This window comes from Pimephales promelas, chromosome 16 (assembly GCF_988280905.1).
Source record: "Pimephales promelas chromosome 16, fPimPro1.hap1.1, whole genome shotgun sequence".
In the NCBI taxonomy this organism is placed as follows: Eukaryota; Metazoa; Chordata; class Actinopteri; order Cypriniformes; family Leuciscidae; genus Pimephales; species Pimephales promelas.
Window position 1 is genome coordinate 15761400 of NC_142784.1, and position 19331 is coordinate 15780730.

Sequence of the window (19331 nt, forward strand, 5' to 3'; positions counted from 1 at the left end):
ACCAAACACCTCCACAGTTACACGAGTTGAGTAACTCAACCTAGGATGGTGACACAAAATAAACGTTGCAGTTTTCTAAGCGTGTGAAGTGGATAACTATAATGTATGGTGGAATACCACAGCAAGTTGATTGGGAGCACTTCGACTCGGGAGGTGTTTGGTCGCTTCTCTGCTTGGCCCCTATTGAATGAATTGGGCTAGTTAAAGGGATACTCCACTTTTTTTTGGAAATAGGCTGATTTTACCACTCCCTCAGAGTTAAACAGTTGAGTTTTACCGTTTTTGAATCCATTCAGCCAATTTTCTGATATTTAGAAGAATATCAGTAACCGGACAGTTTCTGGTCTCAGTGACTTCCATAGTAGGAAAAATATATACTATGGAAGTCAATGAGACCAGAAACTGTCTGGTTACAGATATTCTTCTAAATATCAGAAAATCGGCTGAATAGATTCGAAAATGGTAAAACTCAACTGTTTAACTCTGGGGGAGTTTTAAAATGAGCCTATTTCCAAAAACAAAGTGGAGTATCCCTTTAAGTGCGATCAAAGTGTTTCGCGCGATTGAGTGCACACGCTGAGACGAGAGAGGTATGTATCAACTCGTCTTAGTTAAGGGAATAACATAGTTTAATATGAAAAAACGGTGGAGTATCCCTTTAATGGTTATATTTTTTATTTATTTAATGAATGTTGTATTTTTTGTGTAGGCACGGCGATGTCGTCGCCCCGTTCAGAGCTGGACAGTGGCAGTGCCATCTTGGAGGACAAGGAGGATTCGTATTTTAACGAAATACGAAACTTCATCAGTAACACGGCGCGGAACGCCACATCTCCGTCACACTCCGAGGAAGGGTAAACACCATCTTCTTAATCTCTGGTACACTAATACATACAGTGTTCATATATAGACTCTAACTTTAAAGTGCAAAAACGTGTTATTTGTCATCAGAGCCTGGGCTTAGTGGTTAGTGAATGTGCTCAAACATTGAGCCTGTACAAGTGGAGCAGGTTCAAACCAATCTGCACATCGGCTGTCATTCGGTTTTCTTGTCAAATCTGACTATTTTATTCTATACTATTATTAATGTATCAATTTTATTAGATATTTTTGATTTCTATTTTTGTTTATTTATTCCAGTCAGTTTAATTAATTTATTTATTTATTGTTTAAATTCAACGTGTGTCAGAAGTTAGACAAATGTTTTATGTTCAATTTTAGGTATTCACATGAAAACTCAAACTTCAAATCAATATCTTACCGAAAACTGCACTCAGTCATGTGCTGGTTCACACACACGCAAACGGAGCGTCCATTAGGCTGTCAGTCATCAGTTGGCGCTAGTTGCCTGCGGCAGAATGGAGGTTATTATACACAAACATTACTGAACACAACACTTCTCATGCCTTATTCATTAACCCTCACCTCTGAGTGAATACCATCACATGAAAGGAACTGACTTATATCGCAGTGTGTATTAACCGCACATGTGAACGTATCTGTGTGTGTACATATATTCTGTATGGTTGTTAATCATTACCCTGTCGCCTGCGGTTTTTAAGAGCAAAGATTGGGGCAGGTCTCCAGAAGGACGTGATTACTGATTGGACGATAGCGAGCGCGTGCAGAACACTGTTGACTTTTGGCTGCGTGTGCGTACATGAATTTTGCCATCTGCATATGATAATTATCGCTGATCATTTCCCGGCAATGATCATCAGGTTGGATGACGGTTTAAATATTTGACCTGGTCATTCGTGTGTGTGTGTGTGTATGTGACAGATTGAGTCAGATAAAGATCTTAGGTTTTTTGATTTCTTCATTGTTTCATTAAAAGGATCCGAGAGTCATTACAACATTCACTGTGTGTGTGTTTGCGCGCGTCCCACATCTGGTCCCAACATGTGTTTTGTGAACAGGAAGTAGGTGTGGGAGAGGAGGTCAGAGGTCGCTGAATGTTTCCTGTCAGAGTGACTGCTCCTGATAGATACTTTATCCTCCACAAATTACCACAGCTCTCTCTAATTAGCCGATCTGTTTTCATCATCACGCTAGCGTTGCCTCTCTCTCGTTCTCGCGGTATTAGCGGGGTGCAGAGTGATGAGAGGAGGTGATTTCTGGGATTATCCGAGATGTGAAAAGGGTTAACCCTCGCGCAGTTACACTAATCCGGAGGTGAGAGATGAAGCCTAGAGGAAAATGTTATTGCTCAGATGTTGGTCTTTTATGTCACTCTTATGTATTACCACAATATTAAGCTATAATATCATTTTGAATAGCTGACCTAAAATGTCTCCTGGAAGGTAAAATTAGACTTTATTTACAGATGCATGCAAATGGATGGATGGGTGGGTTTTGGTGGATGGTGATCAAATCCTTCCAAGATTAATTTTATATATTATTGTTGCATTAATATTTTCTCTCTCTGATCCATCATTTCTGGCTCATTCCAGTTCCACATCTTTCTCTAAGAAATTTTCATTGCAAACATCTGTACACACAAACCTATATTTTCGTATCTTCTCTGAATTTGCAATTTTTCCTCACTGTTTTTTAAAGTTTCTGGCTCATTTCCAATTGAGTTTTCTTTAAACATTGTTATTAGTGACACCAGTGGCCATTAAGTGAACTGCAGCCAGCAACTTCGCTATCGTGCACACGTAACTTACAAGCGACTGAACTTGATTCAAGGCCCTAAAGTGCTTTTTTTATTCTTTGCTTAGAAGTTAAACGAAGTTGGAAATATGTTGTAGTGATATAACGTTAACAAACATCCAGACACGTCTGTTGAGAGCGACGCTAGATGAATATGTAAATATGTGCTGTGCGCTTTTATGTCAATAACAGAATAAACACACAACAAAAATGAAAGTGGTTAGAAAACAGCTGTTAAGAAAGCATCCAATCATAGAAATGTGGATGTTTGCATCAGCTCTGAAATTCACCGGCATCATGTCGACAGACATAATAAAATTATGCTATTGCGATACTTTGGTTATAAAGTATGTTGAGACTATAAAATACAGATCTGACAATGTGAGACTATAGTTAATCTCTTAGTTAGTTGTTCTGTCCAATTATAGTTAATTGCATGATACATTGACATTACATTACAGAATGACTCTTTCAGCATCATCCTGAACATTGTAAGCATTCGTTTCATGTGCCATACGTTGATTTCATGCAGCCGCCATTTTGAAATCGAAAGCGATGCTCCGGTGGGAAGAACCCCAGAACTACAGATAGACAACAATGCCTTGGACTACCAACCTGAAGCTGCTGCCGCGATTTACACCATTGGATGTTAATATCCAATATAGGATATGTATATAGTTTGTTCCTGCTTCTTTTTTTACATTCGAATTATATATAAAAATAAGTTTTAATTTATAAATTAATTTCACTGTATACAGTCTAAAGTATGAAAGAAATGTATGTACATTTTTAGAATAACTAATTTCTATATTAATCACAACAATACGCTATCACATTCGCGACTCTCCTATGATTAAAAGCGACACTTACAGTTCTCTCCCCACCGGAACGATTTCAAAATTGCGGCAACGTGAAATCAGCGTATAGAACGGAACAGAGGTTATCGGGCGTAAACATCACATCCATTTGATTTTCCCAACAAAAAACTGTCCTTAAAAAAATTAGTCTACAGGCTTTCAAAGAAAAACTAGGAAGTTGTGGAAAGTCTCGTTTTTTAAGTTTCAATACTAGGTGTTCATACACTGCCGATAAAAAAGTGAAAGAGACATGACAATTCTTACATATAGCCCCTTTAATAGATATTCTCTTATTGAGATCTCTCGAATCTTTCTCTAAGAAATTTTCATTGCAAACATCTGTACACACAAACCTATATTTTCTTATCTTCTCTGAATTTGCAATTTTTCCTCACTGTTTTTTAAAGTTTCTGGCTCATTTCCAATTGAGGTTTCTTTAAACATTGTTATTAGTGACACCGGTGGCCATTAAGTGAACTGCAGCCAGCAACTTCGCTATCGTGCACACGTAACTTACAAGAGACTGAACTTGATTCAAGGCCCTAAAGTGCTTTTTTTTATTCTTTGCTTAGAAGTAAAAAGAAGTTGGAAATATGTTGTAGTGATATAACGTTAACGACCATCCAGACACGTCTACGCTTTTGAGAGCGACGCTAGAGGAATATGTAAAAATGTGCTGTGCGCTAGAAAATTCATACATATAGCCCATTTAATAGATATTCTATTATTGAGATCTCTCGAATCTTTCTCTGAGAAGTTTTCATTGCAAACATCTGTACACACAAACTTATATTTTCTTATCCACTCTGTATTTGCAATTTTTCCTCCCTGTTTTTTATAAGTTCGGATGGGAAATTGCTATTTTTAAGTTGAGGAAAGAGTAGAATCAGGACAAAACGAGTGATTCAGCCTTAATGTGTCTCCTTTGGCTGGTGTGTGTGTGTGTGTGTGTGTGTGAGTTTGGATAGCTGGCCTCTGTCTCTGTGGGGAAATGGCTGCTTTGGCAGCTCCTTCTCTCCACTCACCAAATGGACTGTCAGCTAAATATTTGGCCTATTAGATGAATTGGAGATAAAGAAGAAAATAAACTAGGGAAAGAGGAGATGTGAGCTGTCTGAGTGAGAAAGAGAGCTGAAAATAAGTGAGAGGAAGTGTAGAGGCCTGCTGTCTAAGTGCCCCGCCGATGGGCGGCTCGTTTCTGCCAACCAGGGGCCCTCGTAACTGATGACAAACAGTCTCTTTCTCCAACACACTCGCCCTCTTTCTTTGAGCATTTCCTCTCATTTAGAAAGCGTGGGCATGTGGTTCTGCTTTTTAAGGTGGTTTATTTTTTCGAGGAAAACAGAACTAGGTTTCAGCGCTAAATGATTTTCTTTCTGTAATCAGGGATTGGCGTATCAGTCAAAAACTCATGCCTGCGTAGCGTCATCCCAAACGATTCTCTCTGTTCTCCATAGGCTCAACGGCAGTCATTTTGATGCCGACAAAGCCCTGCCTGGCCAGGGGTCACGTGACCTGGACGAAGAAGAAGGGGAGGAGCTCGGAGCGGAGGAAGAGGAGGCGGAGAACAGCGACTGCGCCAGGAAACCCAGTGAGGATGGCGTGCCCAGCAGTCTGGACCATGACATCGATTTCGAGGGACCAGATGATCTAGAGAACAGCAAATCCTCACCACAAAGGTACGCGTACAAAAAAAACCACCCGAAGGTACTTGTTATATCCATTCGTTTTTTGGTTGTAAAAACGAATCTCTGCATCGTTTTCAGGTTTAATGAGGATGAAGATGATGAAGATCACAGCAGTTTCTCCACGCTGGATCACATCCGTCACTTTAGCATGGAGGACGGCGATCTTAGCGACAGCGACGTCGGCAGCTTTGGCCCCGCCCACCTGCAAGGCGGCATGAAGCAGCCTCTGTACAGGAAGTCTAAGTCACAGGTATATCACCATGACCATGACCATGGCTGCGTCCGAAATCGCGTACTATGTGAGTAGGTACTCTATTTAAATAAGAACGTACTTCACAACCGTTAAAAAAGTATGTTCTATATAGTATGAATACGGGTAGTATGAATGAGTCCAGACACATGTAGTACACATGCACTGTCACAACAGTGCGAAAAAATTAAAGAGCCCATTCTAGTGACTGCACCCACTTCACCCTGTTTTTAGTTCTGCTTTCTGTTTTCATCTGCGTTTTCACGTCATCCGAGCCGACAATCGAGAGGAGGCGTCGGTCAGCTGCTCGCAGATCACGACTTTTGCGGAATTTCTCAAATAACTTTTATTTACCTAATAAATTTTACCTTATAAAACAAACACACAACCCCAATGAACCCCAAGGAAAAAGACATTTATTTGCTTATGATATTACCATCGATAAATAAACATGAATGAATCAATAGAGATACGCACGTGTGTCTGTGTTTATCTCCTAACGTTACAGCCGCGTCTCCGGTTTCCGCCAATTTCAAATATAACAACTCCTCTCCCATGGCATCATGGAATAGTAAAGTGCGCACTTCAGAATCTCGCCGGAAGAAGTAGGTCATACGGGTACTTTTCAACCTCTTTTGATTTCGGACATACTACTCTGCTCGCGTACTGTTTTTCACATACTATATAGTAGGGAAGTATTCGATTTCGTACGCAGCTAAATACTTTCCATGAATATAGTTTGTTTATAATATAGTTATTGTTTGTGTATTTGTAACTGTATATCTCTCTTGTTTATAGGCATATGCTATGATGCTGTCTCTAGCTGATAAGGATCCACTCCATTCGTCTACCCATAATGCCCCGATGTGGCACAGTTTGGCTCGCGCTGCAGAACCCAGTGCCATTCAGTCTCTTAGCCACGTATGACACCTCCGTGTAACCATGTGACCTAACTTAACATTGTGTTACACTACCGGTCCACACACACACACACACACACACCTGCACAAGTGCCCAAATCCTCATGCCATACCCACTAAGATCCCATGTAAATGAACAAATTATTGATTGACTCTTTGATTGACAGTTAGTAGGAATGACAGTAGTGTCAGTAATTTTGATGGTGATGATGAAGACGATGATGACAATAGTAGTAATACGTAATAATAATTGTATTTATTCTGTCAAGTTCCAATGTTTTGCACAGCAGTGGCAGCTGGTAAACAGGTTTTGAGATTGCTAATGAAACGTCGGTGTCATGTTTGTGAGTTTTGTCCGCTAAAACCATAGTTACTAAGAGTAACAGATAAGAGTCTTCCACACGACGGATTGTGATGGCAGATTATTCAGGCGCAACCGCCTGCCGGCCTGTGAATACATTAACAACATCACGCACGCAAACACAAATACAGACACACGAATCACAATCATGTGTGTTTTTCCAAGTTTCTTTTACAAACTTATGCGAGGGGTCGTGGGGTTTAGTGTTTCTCTTTTAAGATATTCTCCAGAAGTTTGTGAATTTCAAAACGTAAACAGAGTAAAGGTGTGACCTTTAGACCTCTCACTGACGCTGCTTGTTAAAAAAAGGGAGTGAGGAGCGAGACAGCGACTATTTTCAAGTTCTGTCCAATTAAAGCACTGCATTACCTTCAACCCACTTTCCCGCCAGTTTGTGCGGAAAACAGACGCTCTTTTTAAGTCGTTTCTTTTTTAGGTTTGGAAGAGTGGTTGTAAAAAAAAATGCTAGCAACTTTTTTTTCTAAATTGAAAAAATTAGTCTAACTGAATCTGTAGAATTCGCGTAAAGGGCATTTTATCGTTTTCCACGGTAACCTTTTCCATTAGTTGGCGAACGATACCACTAAATAGCCTGAATGCTAGTCTTTAGCTTCACCGTCCTCGTGTGTCTTTCATTTATAGACAATCATGGGTTTCTTGTGTTTGTTTGTTTTTTTGTTTTTGTCTCACTTTTTTTTTCTTGGTTGATGTCTCAATGTTATTGCTGTGTATCTTGAAAGTTGTATTTATTTCTCTGCAAACTGTAGTTTGTTTACTGAATAGCACTGCTCTCAAGCTCCCCCTTGTGTTGAAATGAAGAATTTCTCACTGAAAAGTTTGGGGGACGAGACTCTACTGGGGTTTGTAGAAGTCTGAATGCCAGATAGTATTAAACGTTCCATCACAGCTTATACTTCTAATAAAACTGGTAAATGATATAGATATTACTAGGGTTTTTTTTTTTTGTATGACAATTTATTGATTGAACTGTAAAATATGAAAAAAAAAGAGAAAATCGAAGAATAAAAACAGCTGATATTATTTCTTCTTAAAACGCATGATTGGTCCAAGCTGTACCTGACATTTTCTATGGTTGTCTGCAAGCTTGTGTGATGTTTGGGTCCATGTTGATTTCTTGTGCCAAACCTTTGAGAAAAGCCAGATTTTGTTTATCCTCACGAGGTGAAGGACCAGATCTTTCCTATTTCACTTTGTTTGTTTGTTTTTTTTTGTCGATGTTTATAATCCCATTTTTAAAAGTAATCAGTGAGTTGAGGTACTTCTGTTTTAATTCTTTCTACAATGTAACTGTATTGCATTATAATTCAATACTGTGGGAGGAGTTACTGAGAAATAAAAAAAAAACTCCTGTGTGGGCGTACTGTGCACTCTCCGAATGTCTCTGTCTCCCTTGATCTCTTTACGTTGTCAAAAGAAAAAGATATAATACATGCATAAAGAAAATGAGGCCGTGATTGTTTGCACTGTGACCGCATTTTTTTATTTTACAGAGCAAAAGATGCTGGTGCCACTTGATTTTGCTCAACGCGCAGCACATCTTCCTTGAGAACGGCATAAAACCCTTTTGATACCAGCTCTCTCTCACACCCACTCGTATTATTTCACATAAAAATGTCGTTCACACACACTGGCAGACAGACACAGCGCGAGTCTGATCCCCGGTCATCACTCTCTCACACACAGGCCCACTGTCCCACAGCCAGCGAGAGTCTGAGAGAGAGAGAGAGAGAGAGGAGGGAGGCAAGAATGCGCACTGCACTCGTTTGTTTGAGGGAAATGATGGATGAGGTGGAGAGATGTGATGACCTGGCTCATCGCTCAAACTCTCAATGAGAAACAACATTCGACTGACATCTCTCTCTCATTGTTTAAACGGGATCCAACTTCTCCGGTCACAATCCCTCGTTCTCACCCTCATAATTCTCCCTCTTTCCTTCCTAATCATATTCCCCATCGTCTTTCCAAAGGGATGCCATTTTTATCAGTCTCTCTTCCAGTCCATCTATTCTTTTTCTTCTGTCCTTTCCTCACCCTGTTATTCTCTTTCTCTCTGTCTGATTTGTAGTGTGTGAATGCCATTGTAGACAGAGGGGTGATGACTGCTGGTCTGGGATCGAGGCTTTGTGTGTTTGTATGTGATGAGGGGCAGGGTGGGATTTGCTTGGGAAAATTAGTTAAGACCTCTTTTGTGTTTCCTGCCATTTACACTCAAGATAATCCCGATTTTGTTGTCCCTGTCTGTCTTACGGTGTCAAAACAGAAACTTCAGTCTCTCAACCCTCCCCCAAAAAAATACAATTTCACAATTTACTCATATTTATCCAAACCTGTATGATTTTCTGTCTTCTGCAGATGATATTTTGAAAAATGTCCATTCAATAAAAGTCAACAGGGTCCAATGTCATTTTGGACACCATTGACTTTTATTATATTGACAAAAAAAAAAATCTTCTCTTGTGGAATAACATAAAGGTGAGAAAATTATCCCAGTATTATCATATTTTGGGTGAACTTTCCTTTAAGGATGGTTCATGGAACCCCTAATGGTAAAAAAAAAAATGAGATGGGTGGAAATTATTTATTTTAATGTGTTGGCATTCTCTCGCCAAAGAGAAACTTCATTTGCAAAACTTATGTAATGGAAATAATATGAGGTGGGAGAAAACATATTTTTGTTTTGGAGAAACAAAGCAATGCATTGAAATTATTTTTACTCCTTTGTCATATTTATTTAATCACCATGTCCCCTTATAAATGCTCCGTAGGTTCACACTGATCATCCAACAAACAAATATAACATTTTATAATAAAATTGGTTTGGTTTGTTGGGACTGTGTAAACTAGCAATGAACATCAAATCAATATATATATATATATATATATATATATATATATATATTTGTGCTAAAACAAACAGATGGGTTTGACAAATTTGACTCAAGTTAAAATTACTTGTATTAAATTACTTGTAAAATAATTTATTTGAGATCTAGGTAACACTTCACAATAAGTGAACTATTTTAGTTACCATGAAATAATACCATTAAAATACTTCTAAAGCATTTATTCATCTCAATATTAATTTCACCATTTACTATGACATTATTCAAATGATTTAATCATGAGTCAACATAAACTAACAATGAACAGTTAACTACTGTTACCAATCAAATACTGTAAAAATGTATTGCTCATTTATTATGATGTTAGTTAATGCATTGGACCTAATGGGACCTTTTTGTACAGTAAAGTGTTGCAAGTTTTCCCATATTTAGGTCTAAAAGCGGTGTCACACTCATTGATAATTGATGACCCGCTTTTGGTCAGTGCAAGCCGTCAGTCTCTGAGCTCACGGGGCGTCCTGCTTTGATGAGGTCATCATGGGTCAGCCAGCTCTGATGAGGTCACAGCAGGTCGTCCCACTTTGATGAGGTCGGCTGGATAGGGGTTTGTGGGTGCTACAGTAGGGTGAAGGTGATAATGGGTCTACAGGGGAGGAAAAGAGGCCAACATGGACCATTACTGACCAGCTGTTTGCCGTGTAAGTCTGTCATGTGTGTGTGTGAGATGGCGTGAATGATCACAGGCCGGGGCTTGTGCAGGGCAGCATCTCAACACTGTCAAAATGAGTGTGTGTGTGTGTGTGTGTGTGTGAGAGCCCCTCCCGAACACACACGGTCACATTGGTCCTCCTCAAGGGAGTGGTTGTGTTTAATGGTGGGATTTCCCATTGCTCTCATCAGAGTGTATGGATCTATCTAATGATCTAATGAGTCTTTTGGCATAGGTACAGAACAGCCACACACGATCTCACACTCTCATGTGTGTGCTCAAACACAGGCCCCTCTCTCTTTTATGTGGACTGAAGCATGCCCATACACTCTGCCACAACCCCACAGTGGCACGGCAGCCCGGGTCGGGGACTCGGGACATCTATCATGAACCCTCAGTGCAGGCCAGGGTGTGACACTGCTGGCACTCTCTCTCCCTGATTAACTTGGCACTGCTCTACTTGCCCCCTTGCCAGAAGAAACAGCATCCGCTGTGCTTAGGTGCGGGCTGGCACAGACGGCATTGTGTGCCTTTCATACATGATGAACATATAGAGAGTACCATCTTTAAAGGGATTTACAACAATAAGCCATGAGTGAGTGTGCTCTTAAAGGTGCAGTAAGTGATTTATGAGAAACGCTGTTTACATTTGAAATCCCTAAATCAAACACAACCGTATACCCAAAGGATCACACCCCTGTCTTGATGGCTCCACCCCCAAATTTACAAACACTTTATGCAACACAGAACCTCGCTCCTCAGTCCTCTTGAGTGTTTACTGCTGATTGGACACAAGTGTTTTTTGGGGCTCGGTCCGATCCACTTTCAAAAGCGTTTCTCAGAAATCGCTTAAAACATGGTTGATTCTTAAAGGGATAGTTAACTTTTAAATTAATTTTTGGTAAGTTTTAGCTTACCTCAAGGGCATCCAAGATGTAGCCGTCTTTGTTTCCACAATAGTTTCAATTTTGATATTTTTAGGTCAAACCGTTCTTGTCCGTCAGTCATATAATGCAGGTTTATGGTCACCACCTCAAAGAGCATCCACAGAGAAGTCCAAATTAAACATGATTTAATGACTCGTAAATGTAAGTACACATTGATGGCCTAAGACACGAAACGAGCGGTTTGTGTGAGAAAACAAACAGTATTTATATCGTTTTTACCTTTTGTAATCACAGTCACGTCCAAGTTATCTGAGGGTGCTGCGTTTTTTGGCTGTGGTTACAAGGGGTAAAAACGATATAAATACTGTTTGTTTTCTCCAAAAACCGCTCATTTCATGTCTTGGTGCATAAATGTTTACTTACAATTACGAGTCATTAAATCATGTTTAACTTGGACTTCTCTGTGCATGGCTTTAAGGTGGTGACCATAGACCTCCATTATATGACTGACAGACAAGAACGGTTTGACCTAAAAATATTAAGCCTGTATGATCCACACAGAGATCTGATCTCACCATCATAGAGTCTGTGATTAGAAACAGAAAATCTGAGACAGACCAAATCCAGAAAATCTCCAAGACATTGAAAAAAACCACCATGCAAAGCTACAGTGCTGTGAAACATTTTAGGCAACTTGCTGTAAGGTGAGGATGCTTTAAAAAATAATGTCAAATAGATTTTATTGATCAATTAACTTCTATTGACTAAATCAAAACAATATTATACACCCGTTTCAAGAGAATATCCTCTACGTGTCATCCAAAAACAAACTTTTGCATATTTATTTGCCAGACACTTCTACATATTTGGTTCAGTGGTCTGATAAAGCAGCAAACACTCAAGATGGGTTTGGTGCAAACAGGGATAAAGTACCACATGTCTACAAATACATATACTGCTGGAGGTCTAGGAGATCTTGTTATTTAGATATATGGCATCATGGAATCAAATAGCAACAAATACACAAATTAAAACATGACTGCATCTGCTAGAAATATTATAATAGAACTTGTTTTGGATCTTCCATTAGGACAATGATTCTAAACAAACATAAAAATCAACAAAACAATGGGTAATGAGCACAAAATTAAGGTTTTGCCATGGCCATCCCTTTTGGGAACCCTATTAAAAACCTAAGAGGAAATTGTATCATGTTGTGAGTCTGAAGGATCTGGAGAGATTCTGTATGGAGGAAATGTCTCTGATCTCTCGTCAGGTGTTCTCCAAACTCATCTGGCATTATAGAGAAAAACTCAGAGCTCGAGGAGGTTGCAAAAAGTATTGAATAAAGGGTGACAATTATGGCCAATGTGTAATAGAGTTCATGATACATTTTGAGATTTTCTCCCCATTTTACTTCAATCAAAGATTAGGTTTTTGGTGAACTTTATGTTCATATTTCCCAAGGCTGGCAAAAATTCTGACCACTGACAATAAATGTGTCTTCTTTTAAAAACAATGTCAGGCTACTCTGAAGTTAAACATGTTTAATTTAATCCTCAATTTAGTCCTCGAGTAGTATAGCTTTTGTGATTTTGCAAGCGGGACAATTTTTTTTAATTTTTTTTTATTTCTCCTTTTGGGGTCCATAAAAGAAAGAAGGGCATTGGACATTAAAGGAGAACTGCGGTGCAAAATGAATCTTTGGTCTAATAAAACATCGGTACCTAGTCAACCGTTCTCTGAGATTTGTTTTCATGATAATCGAATGTGAAGAGTTTTATCTCTAAAAACTGTTTAGCGTATAAAGCTAGTACTGGGGGCATTTAATAAATAAAAAGAAATCACTAGTTTATACCACTAACAAGGCTCAAAATAGCCCCACACTAACACAGTAACATAATGAGGGTCCATACTTGCAAAACGAAGCATTGAGAACTTTGGAAGTGTACAGACCGTTTAATAAGAAGATACTTTGAAAAAAGACAGTTCACTTCATGTATACAGACAGGAGCCATCAATAGTCTCGATAAGTCGAACCCCGAATGCCGTTCATACAGTTCAGAAGTTCGCTGAACTTCATACAGTTCAGATCACTCAGCACGTCGTTTGTGGTTCGACTTATCAAGACTGTTTTCCAAAGATGGAACCGCCTGTATACACGAAGTGAACTGTCTTTATAAAGCATCTTCTTATTAAACGGTCTGTACACTTACAAAGTTCTCAATGCTTCGTTTTGCATGTATGGACCCTCGAGGGATTGATCTTTATGTCTCCAATCTTCTCAAAACTCTGGATTCTTGAGACTTAGACCATGAGACTTAGACCTGAGTGCAAAAGTGGAGTCTCTAGACCCTTCCAGAGCTGAGATTTTGAGATCCCACATAGCATTTATGCCACACAAAAAATTTCGACCCCCCAAAAAACCGACAGGGTTAGCCCAGTTAGTTTCTCCAATCTTCTCAAAACTCTGGATTCTGATAGACGGCCATTAGACTTACACCTGAGTGCAAAAATGGAGTCTCCAGACCCTTCCAGAGCTGAGATATTTAGATACCACATAGCATTAATGCCATTATAAATATCTCAATATCTCAGCTCTGGAAGGGTCTAGAGCCTCCATTTTTGTACTCAGGTCTGTTACCCCTGTCGTTTTTTTTATTTGGTGCGAAAAAATACGTTTCTCCAATCTTCTTGAAACTCTGTATTCTGATAGAGGGCAATTGGACTTAGACTTGAGTGCAAAAATGGAGGCTCTAAACCCTTCCTGAGCTGAGATTTTGACATCCCACGTAGCATTTATGCCATTATAAATATCTCAATATCTCAGGTCTGGAAGGGTCTAGAGCCTCCATTTTTGCACTCAGGTCTAAGTCCAATGGCCCTCTATCAGAATCCAGAGTTTCAAGAAGATTGGAGAAACTTATTTTTTCGCACCAACAAAAAAAAAATGACAGGGGTAACACTGTCGGGTTTTTTTTTCGGGGCGAGAAATTAACTTTCTCCAATCTTCTCAAAAATCTGGATTCTGATAGAAGGCCATGAGACTTAGACCTGAGTGCAAAAATGGAGGCTCTAAACCCTTTCTGAGCTAAGATATTGAGATATTATAATGGCAGATATTTATAATGGCAGAAACGGACTCAGGGGTAGTGATGGCCAAATGAAGCGTTTCGAAGCATTATTGCATTCTGATTCAATTGTGTCGAAAATGGTTCATTACTCGAAGCTTAATTCAGATAGAAATTACAGCACCATCTCTTGGTGAAGTAAATGTAATGCAACAAAGCTGACAACCATAAAATGCAAGTAGGCGTGTATGTTAAAGCCCCGTTTATGACGAGTTTACCGAAGCGATCAAAGCTGAAACACTGTTAGTAGGCCTACTGTGAAACTCATTTATTTAGATGAATTTTACAGATACTGATGAATTTCTTGTGTTCACTTTGACAATAAAACATTAAGCATGATGTGTGTGTGTAATTATTTCTTTAGACAAGGACAGAAGATCAGACCAGCTTCAAAAAAGTTGGAAACCATCACATAAATTCTAATGGTTTTGATTAAAATGCCAAGAGGAATCATTTGCTTTTACCTTTTAAACCACTACAGCGGAGATCCACAGACACCACTATAGTTCCCATGAAAACCATTAAATCCAATAGAATTTCTGTAATGGTTTCCATGACTATAGAAACCATTATTACTGATTTTTTTACTGATATTGAGATATTTATGACGGCATAAATGCTACGTGGGATCTCAATATCTCAGCTCTGGAAGGATCTAGAGCCTCCATTTTTGCTCTCAGGTCTAAGTCTCATGGCCCTCTATCAGAATCCAGAGTTTCAAGAAGATTGGAGAAATGTATTATTTCGCACAAAAAAAAAAAAAAAAAAAAAAAAAAAACGACAGGGGTAACACTGTCGTTTTTTTTTTTTTTCGGGGCAAGAAATTAAGTTTCTCCAATCTTCTCAAAAATCTGGATTCTGATAGAGGGCCATGAGACTTAGACCTGAGAGCTCAGGAAGGGTTTAGAGCCTCCATTTTTGCAAAGATATTGAGATATTTATAATGGCAGATATGTATAATGGCAGAAACGGACTCAGGGGTAGTGATGGCCAAATGAAGCGTTTCAAAGCATTATTGCTTTCTGATACAATTGTGTAGAAAATGGTTCATTACTTGAAACTTCATTCAGATAGAAATTACAGCACCATCTCTTGAAGTAAATGTAATGCAACAAAGCTGACAACCATAAAATGCAAGTAGGCGTGTATGTTAAAGCCCCGTTTATGACGAGTTTACCGAAGCGATCATAGCTGAAACACTGTTAGTAGGCCTACTGTGAAACTCATTTATATAGATGAATTTTACAGATACTGATGAATTTCATGTGTTCACTTTGACAATAAAACATTAAGCATGATGTGTGTGTGTAATTATTTCTTTAGACAAGGACAGAAGATCAGACCAGCTTCAAAAAAGTTGTAAACCATCACATAAATTCTAATGGTTTTGATTAAAATACCAATAGGAACCATTTGCTTTTACCATTTAAACCACTACAGCGGAGACCCACAGACACCACTATAATGCCCATGAGAACCCTTACGAAAAAGAAGTTTATTCAAGTGTGCCATTAGTATACTTCTTTTAAACTAAAAATAAGAAAGTATACTTTCAGTTTATTTTTCCTGTACTTCTCAGAAGTATATGTACTTCTCAGAAATATACTTCAAATTAAGACTTATAATGAGAGAAAAGCAAGTATATTTGTCCTGTTCTTGTACTCAATCTTTTGATCCAGAAATACTTAAACGTACAATTAAGTATTTAAAGTATACTTGTGTAAGTATTACAGTAAAAAAGTAATCTACTAGTGTACCCATAAATTCACTTGCAGTACACATGAGATACATAATTATGAACTAGTTGTGCACTTACTGTTACACTTGTGGTACACTTAAACATATACTTTTATGTACTAAAAGTGGGACAATTTAGTCCCAAGCGGTATTAAATTAGTACACTTAAGTTTACTACTAGTACATAGTGACATTAGTATTCTTACTACATAATGCATACTTAAAAATATACTTGAACATTACTTAAGTATACTACATAAAATTAACTTGAAATATACTTCTTTTTCGTAAGGGAACCATTAAATCCAATAGAATTTCTGTAATGGTTTCCATGACTATAGAAACCATTATTACTGATTTTTTTACTGATATTGAGATACTTATGACGGCATAAATGCTACGTGGGATCTCAATATCTCAGCTCTGGAAGGGTCTAGAGTCTCCATTTTTGCACTCAGGTCTAAGTCTCATGGCCCTCTATCAGAATCCAGGGTTTCAAAAAGATTGGAGAAACTTATTTTTTCACACAAAAAAAAAACAAACAAACAAAAAAAAAAAACGAAAGGGGTAACACTGTCGTTTTTTTTTTCTGGGCGAGAAATTAATTTTCTCCAATCTTCTCAAAACTCTGGATTCTGATAGAGGGCCAAGAGACTTAGAACTGAGTGCAAAAATGGAGTCTCTAAACCCTTCCAGAGCTGAGATGTTGAGATCCGACATAGCATTTATGCCATTATAAATATCTCATTATCTCAGCTCTGGAAGGGTCTAGAGCCTCCATTTTGGCACTCAGGTCTAAGTCTCATGGCCCTCTATCAGAATCCAGAGTTTTGGGAAGATTGGAGAAACTTAATTTTTCGCCCGAAAAAAAAAAAAACGTAAGCGGTACCACTGTCGTTTTTTTTTTTTTCGAGCCGAATTTTTGAGTTTCGATATCTCAGCTCTGGAAGGGGCTAGAGCCTCCATTTTTGCACTCAGGTCTAAGTCTCATGGCCCTCTTTCAGAATCTAGAGTTTTGGGAAGATTGGAGAAACTTAATTTTTCGCCCGAAAAAAAAAACGTAAGGGGTACCACTGTCGTTTTTTTTTTGGGCCGAATTTTTGAGTTTCGATATCTCAGCTCTGGAAGGGGCTAAAGCCTCCATTTTTGCACTCAGGTCTAAATCTCATGGCCCTCTATCAGAATCCAGAGTTTTGGGAAGATTGGAGAAACTTTATTTTTCGCCAGAAAAAAAAAAACAAAAACGTAAGGGGTACCACTGTCGGTTTTTTTTCGGGCCGAATTTTTGAATTTCGATATCTCAGCTCTGGAAGGGGCTAGAGCCTCCATTTTTGCACTCAGGTCTAAGTCTCATGGCCCTCTATCAGAATTTGGGAAGATTGGAGAAACTTAATTTTTCGCCCAAAAAAAAAACGTAAGGGGTACCACTGTCGTTTTTTTTTCGGGCCGAATTTTTGAGTTTCGATATCTCAGCTCTGGAAGGGGCTAGAGCCTCCATTTTTGCACTCAGGTCTAAGTCTCATGGCCCTCTATCAGAATTTGGGAAGATTGGAGAAACGTAATTTTTCGCCCAAAAAAAAAACGTAAGAGGTACCACTGTCGTTTTTTTTTCGGGCCGAATTTTTGAGTTTCGATATCTCAGCTCTGGAAGGGGCTAGAGCCTCCATTTTTGCACTCAGGTCTAAGTCTCATGGCCCTCTATCAGAATTTGGGAAGATTGGAGAAACTTAATTTTTCGCCCAAAAAAAAAACGTAAGGGGTACCACTGTCGTTTTTTTTTTCGGGCCGAATTTTTGAGTTTCGATATCTCAGCTCTGGAAGGGGCTAGAGCCTCCATTTTTGCACTCAGGTCTAAGTCTCATGGCCCTCTATCAGAATTTGGGAAGATTGGAGAAACTTAATTTTTCGCCCAAAAAAAAAAAACGTAAGGGGTACCACTGTCGTTTTTTTTTCGGGCCGAATTTTTGAGTTTCGATATCTCAGCTCTGGAAGGGGCTAGAGCCTCCATTTTTGCACTCAGGTCTAAGTCTCATGGCCCTCTATCAGAATTTGGGAAGATTGGAGAAACTTAATTTTTCGCCCAAAAAAAAAACGTAAGGGGTACCACTGTCGTTTTTTTTCGGGACGAATTTTTGAGTTTCGATATCTCAGCTCTGGAAGGGGCTAGAGCCTCCATTTTTGCACTCAGGTCTAAGTCTCATGGCCCTCTATCAGAATTTGGGAAGATTGGAGAAACTTAATTTTTCGCGCAAAAAAAAAAAACGTAAGGGGTACCACTGTCGTTTTTTTTCGGGCCGAATTTTTGAGTTTCGATATCTCAGCTCTGGAAGGGGCTAGAGCCTCCATTTTTGCACTCAGGTCTAAGTCTCATGGCCCTCTATCAGAATTTGGGAAGATTAAAGAAACTTAATTTTTCGCCCAAAAAAAAAAAACGTAAGGGGTACCACTGTCGTTTTTTTTTCGGGACGAATTTTTGAGTTTCGATATCTCAGCTCTGGAAGGGCCTAGAGCCTCCATTTTTGCACTCAGGTCTAAGTCTCATGGCCCTCTATCAGAATTTGGGAAGATTGGAGGAACTTAATTTTTCGCCCAAAAAAAAAACGTAAGGGGTACCACTGTCGTTTTTTTTTTCGGGCCGAATTTTTGAGTTTCGATATCTCAGCTCTGGAAGGGCCTAGAGCCTCCATTTTTGCACTCAGGTCTAAGTCTCATGGCCCTCTATCAGAATTTGGGAAGATTGGAGAAACTTAATTTTTCGCCCAAAAAAAAAACGTAAGGGGTACCACTGTCGTTTTTTTTTTTGGGCCGAATTTTTGAGTTTCGATATCTCAGCTCTGGAAGGGGCTAGAGCCTCCATTTTTGCACTCAGGTCTAAGTCTCATGGCCCTCTATCAGAATTTGGGAAGATTGGAGAAACTTAATTTTTCGCCCAAAAAAAAAAAAACGTAAGGGGTACCACTGTCGTTTTTTTTTCGGGCCGAATTTTTGAGTTTCGATATCTCAGCTCTGGAAGGGGCTAGAGCGTCCATTTTTGCACTCAGCTCTAAGTCTCATGGCCCTCTATCAGAATTTGGGAAGATTGGAGAAACTTAATTTTCCGCCCAAAATAAAAACGTAAGGGGTACCACTGTCGTTTTTTTTCGGGCCGAATTTTTGAGTTTCGATATCTCAGCTCTGGAAGGGGCTAGAGCCTCCATTTTTGCAATCAGGTCTAAGTCTCATGGCCCTCTATCAGAATTTGGGAAGATTGGAGAAACTTAATTTTTCGCCCA

General features: G+C 39.0%; 1 protein-coding gene across 17 annotated transcripts in view; it reads left to right on the forward strand.

Moving 5' to 3' along the window:
* mecom (MDS1 and EVI1 complex locus) overlaps positions 1–8124 on the forward strand; it is a 205450-nt gene extending 197326 nt beyond the window's left edge. For all 17 annotated transcript variants that reach the window (XM_089121082.1, XM_089121075.1, XM_089121068.1 and 14 more), the window contains 4 exons: positions 710–854; positions 4970–5191; positions 5279–5450; positions 6249–8124. In XM_089121082.1, coding sequence (XP_088977208.1) covers positions 710–854; positions 4970–5191; positions 5279–5450; positions 6249–6377 — 668 coding nt within the window. In that variant the 3' untranslated portion in view covers positions 6378–8124. The remainder of the gene's footprint in view (positions 1–709; positions 855–4969; positions 5192–5278; positions 5451–6248) is intronic.
* Positions 8125–19331: the final 11207 nt, after the last annotated feature.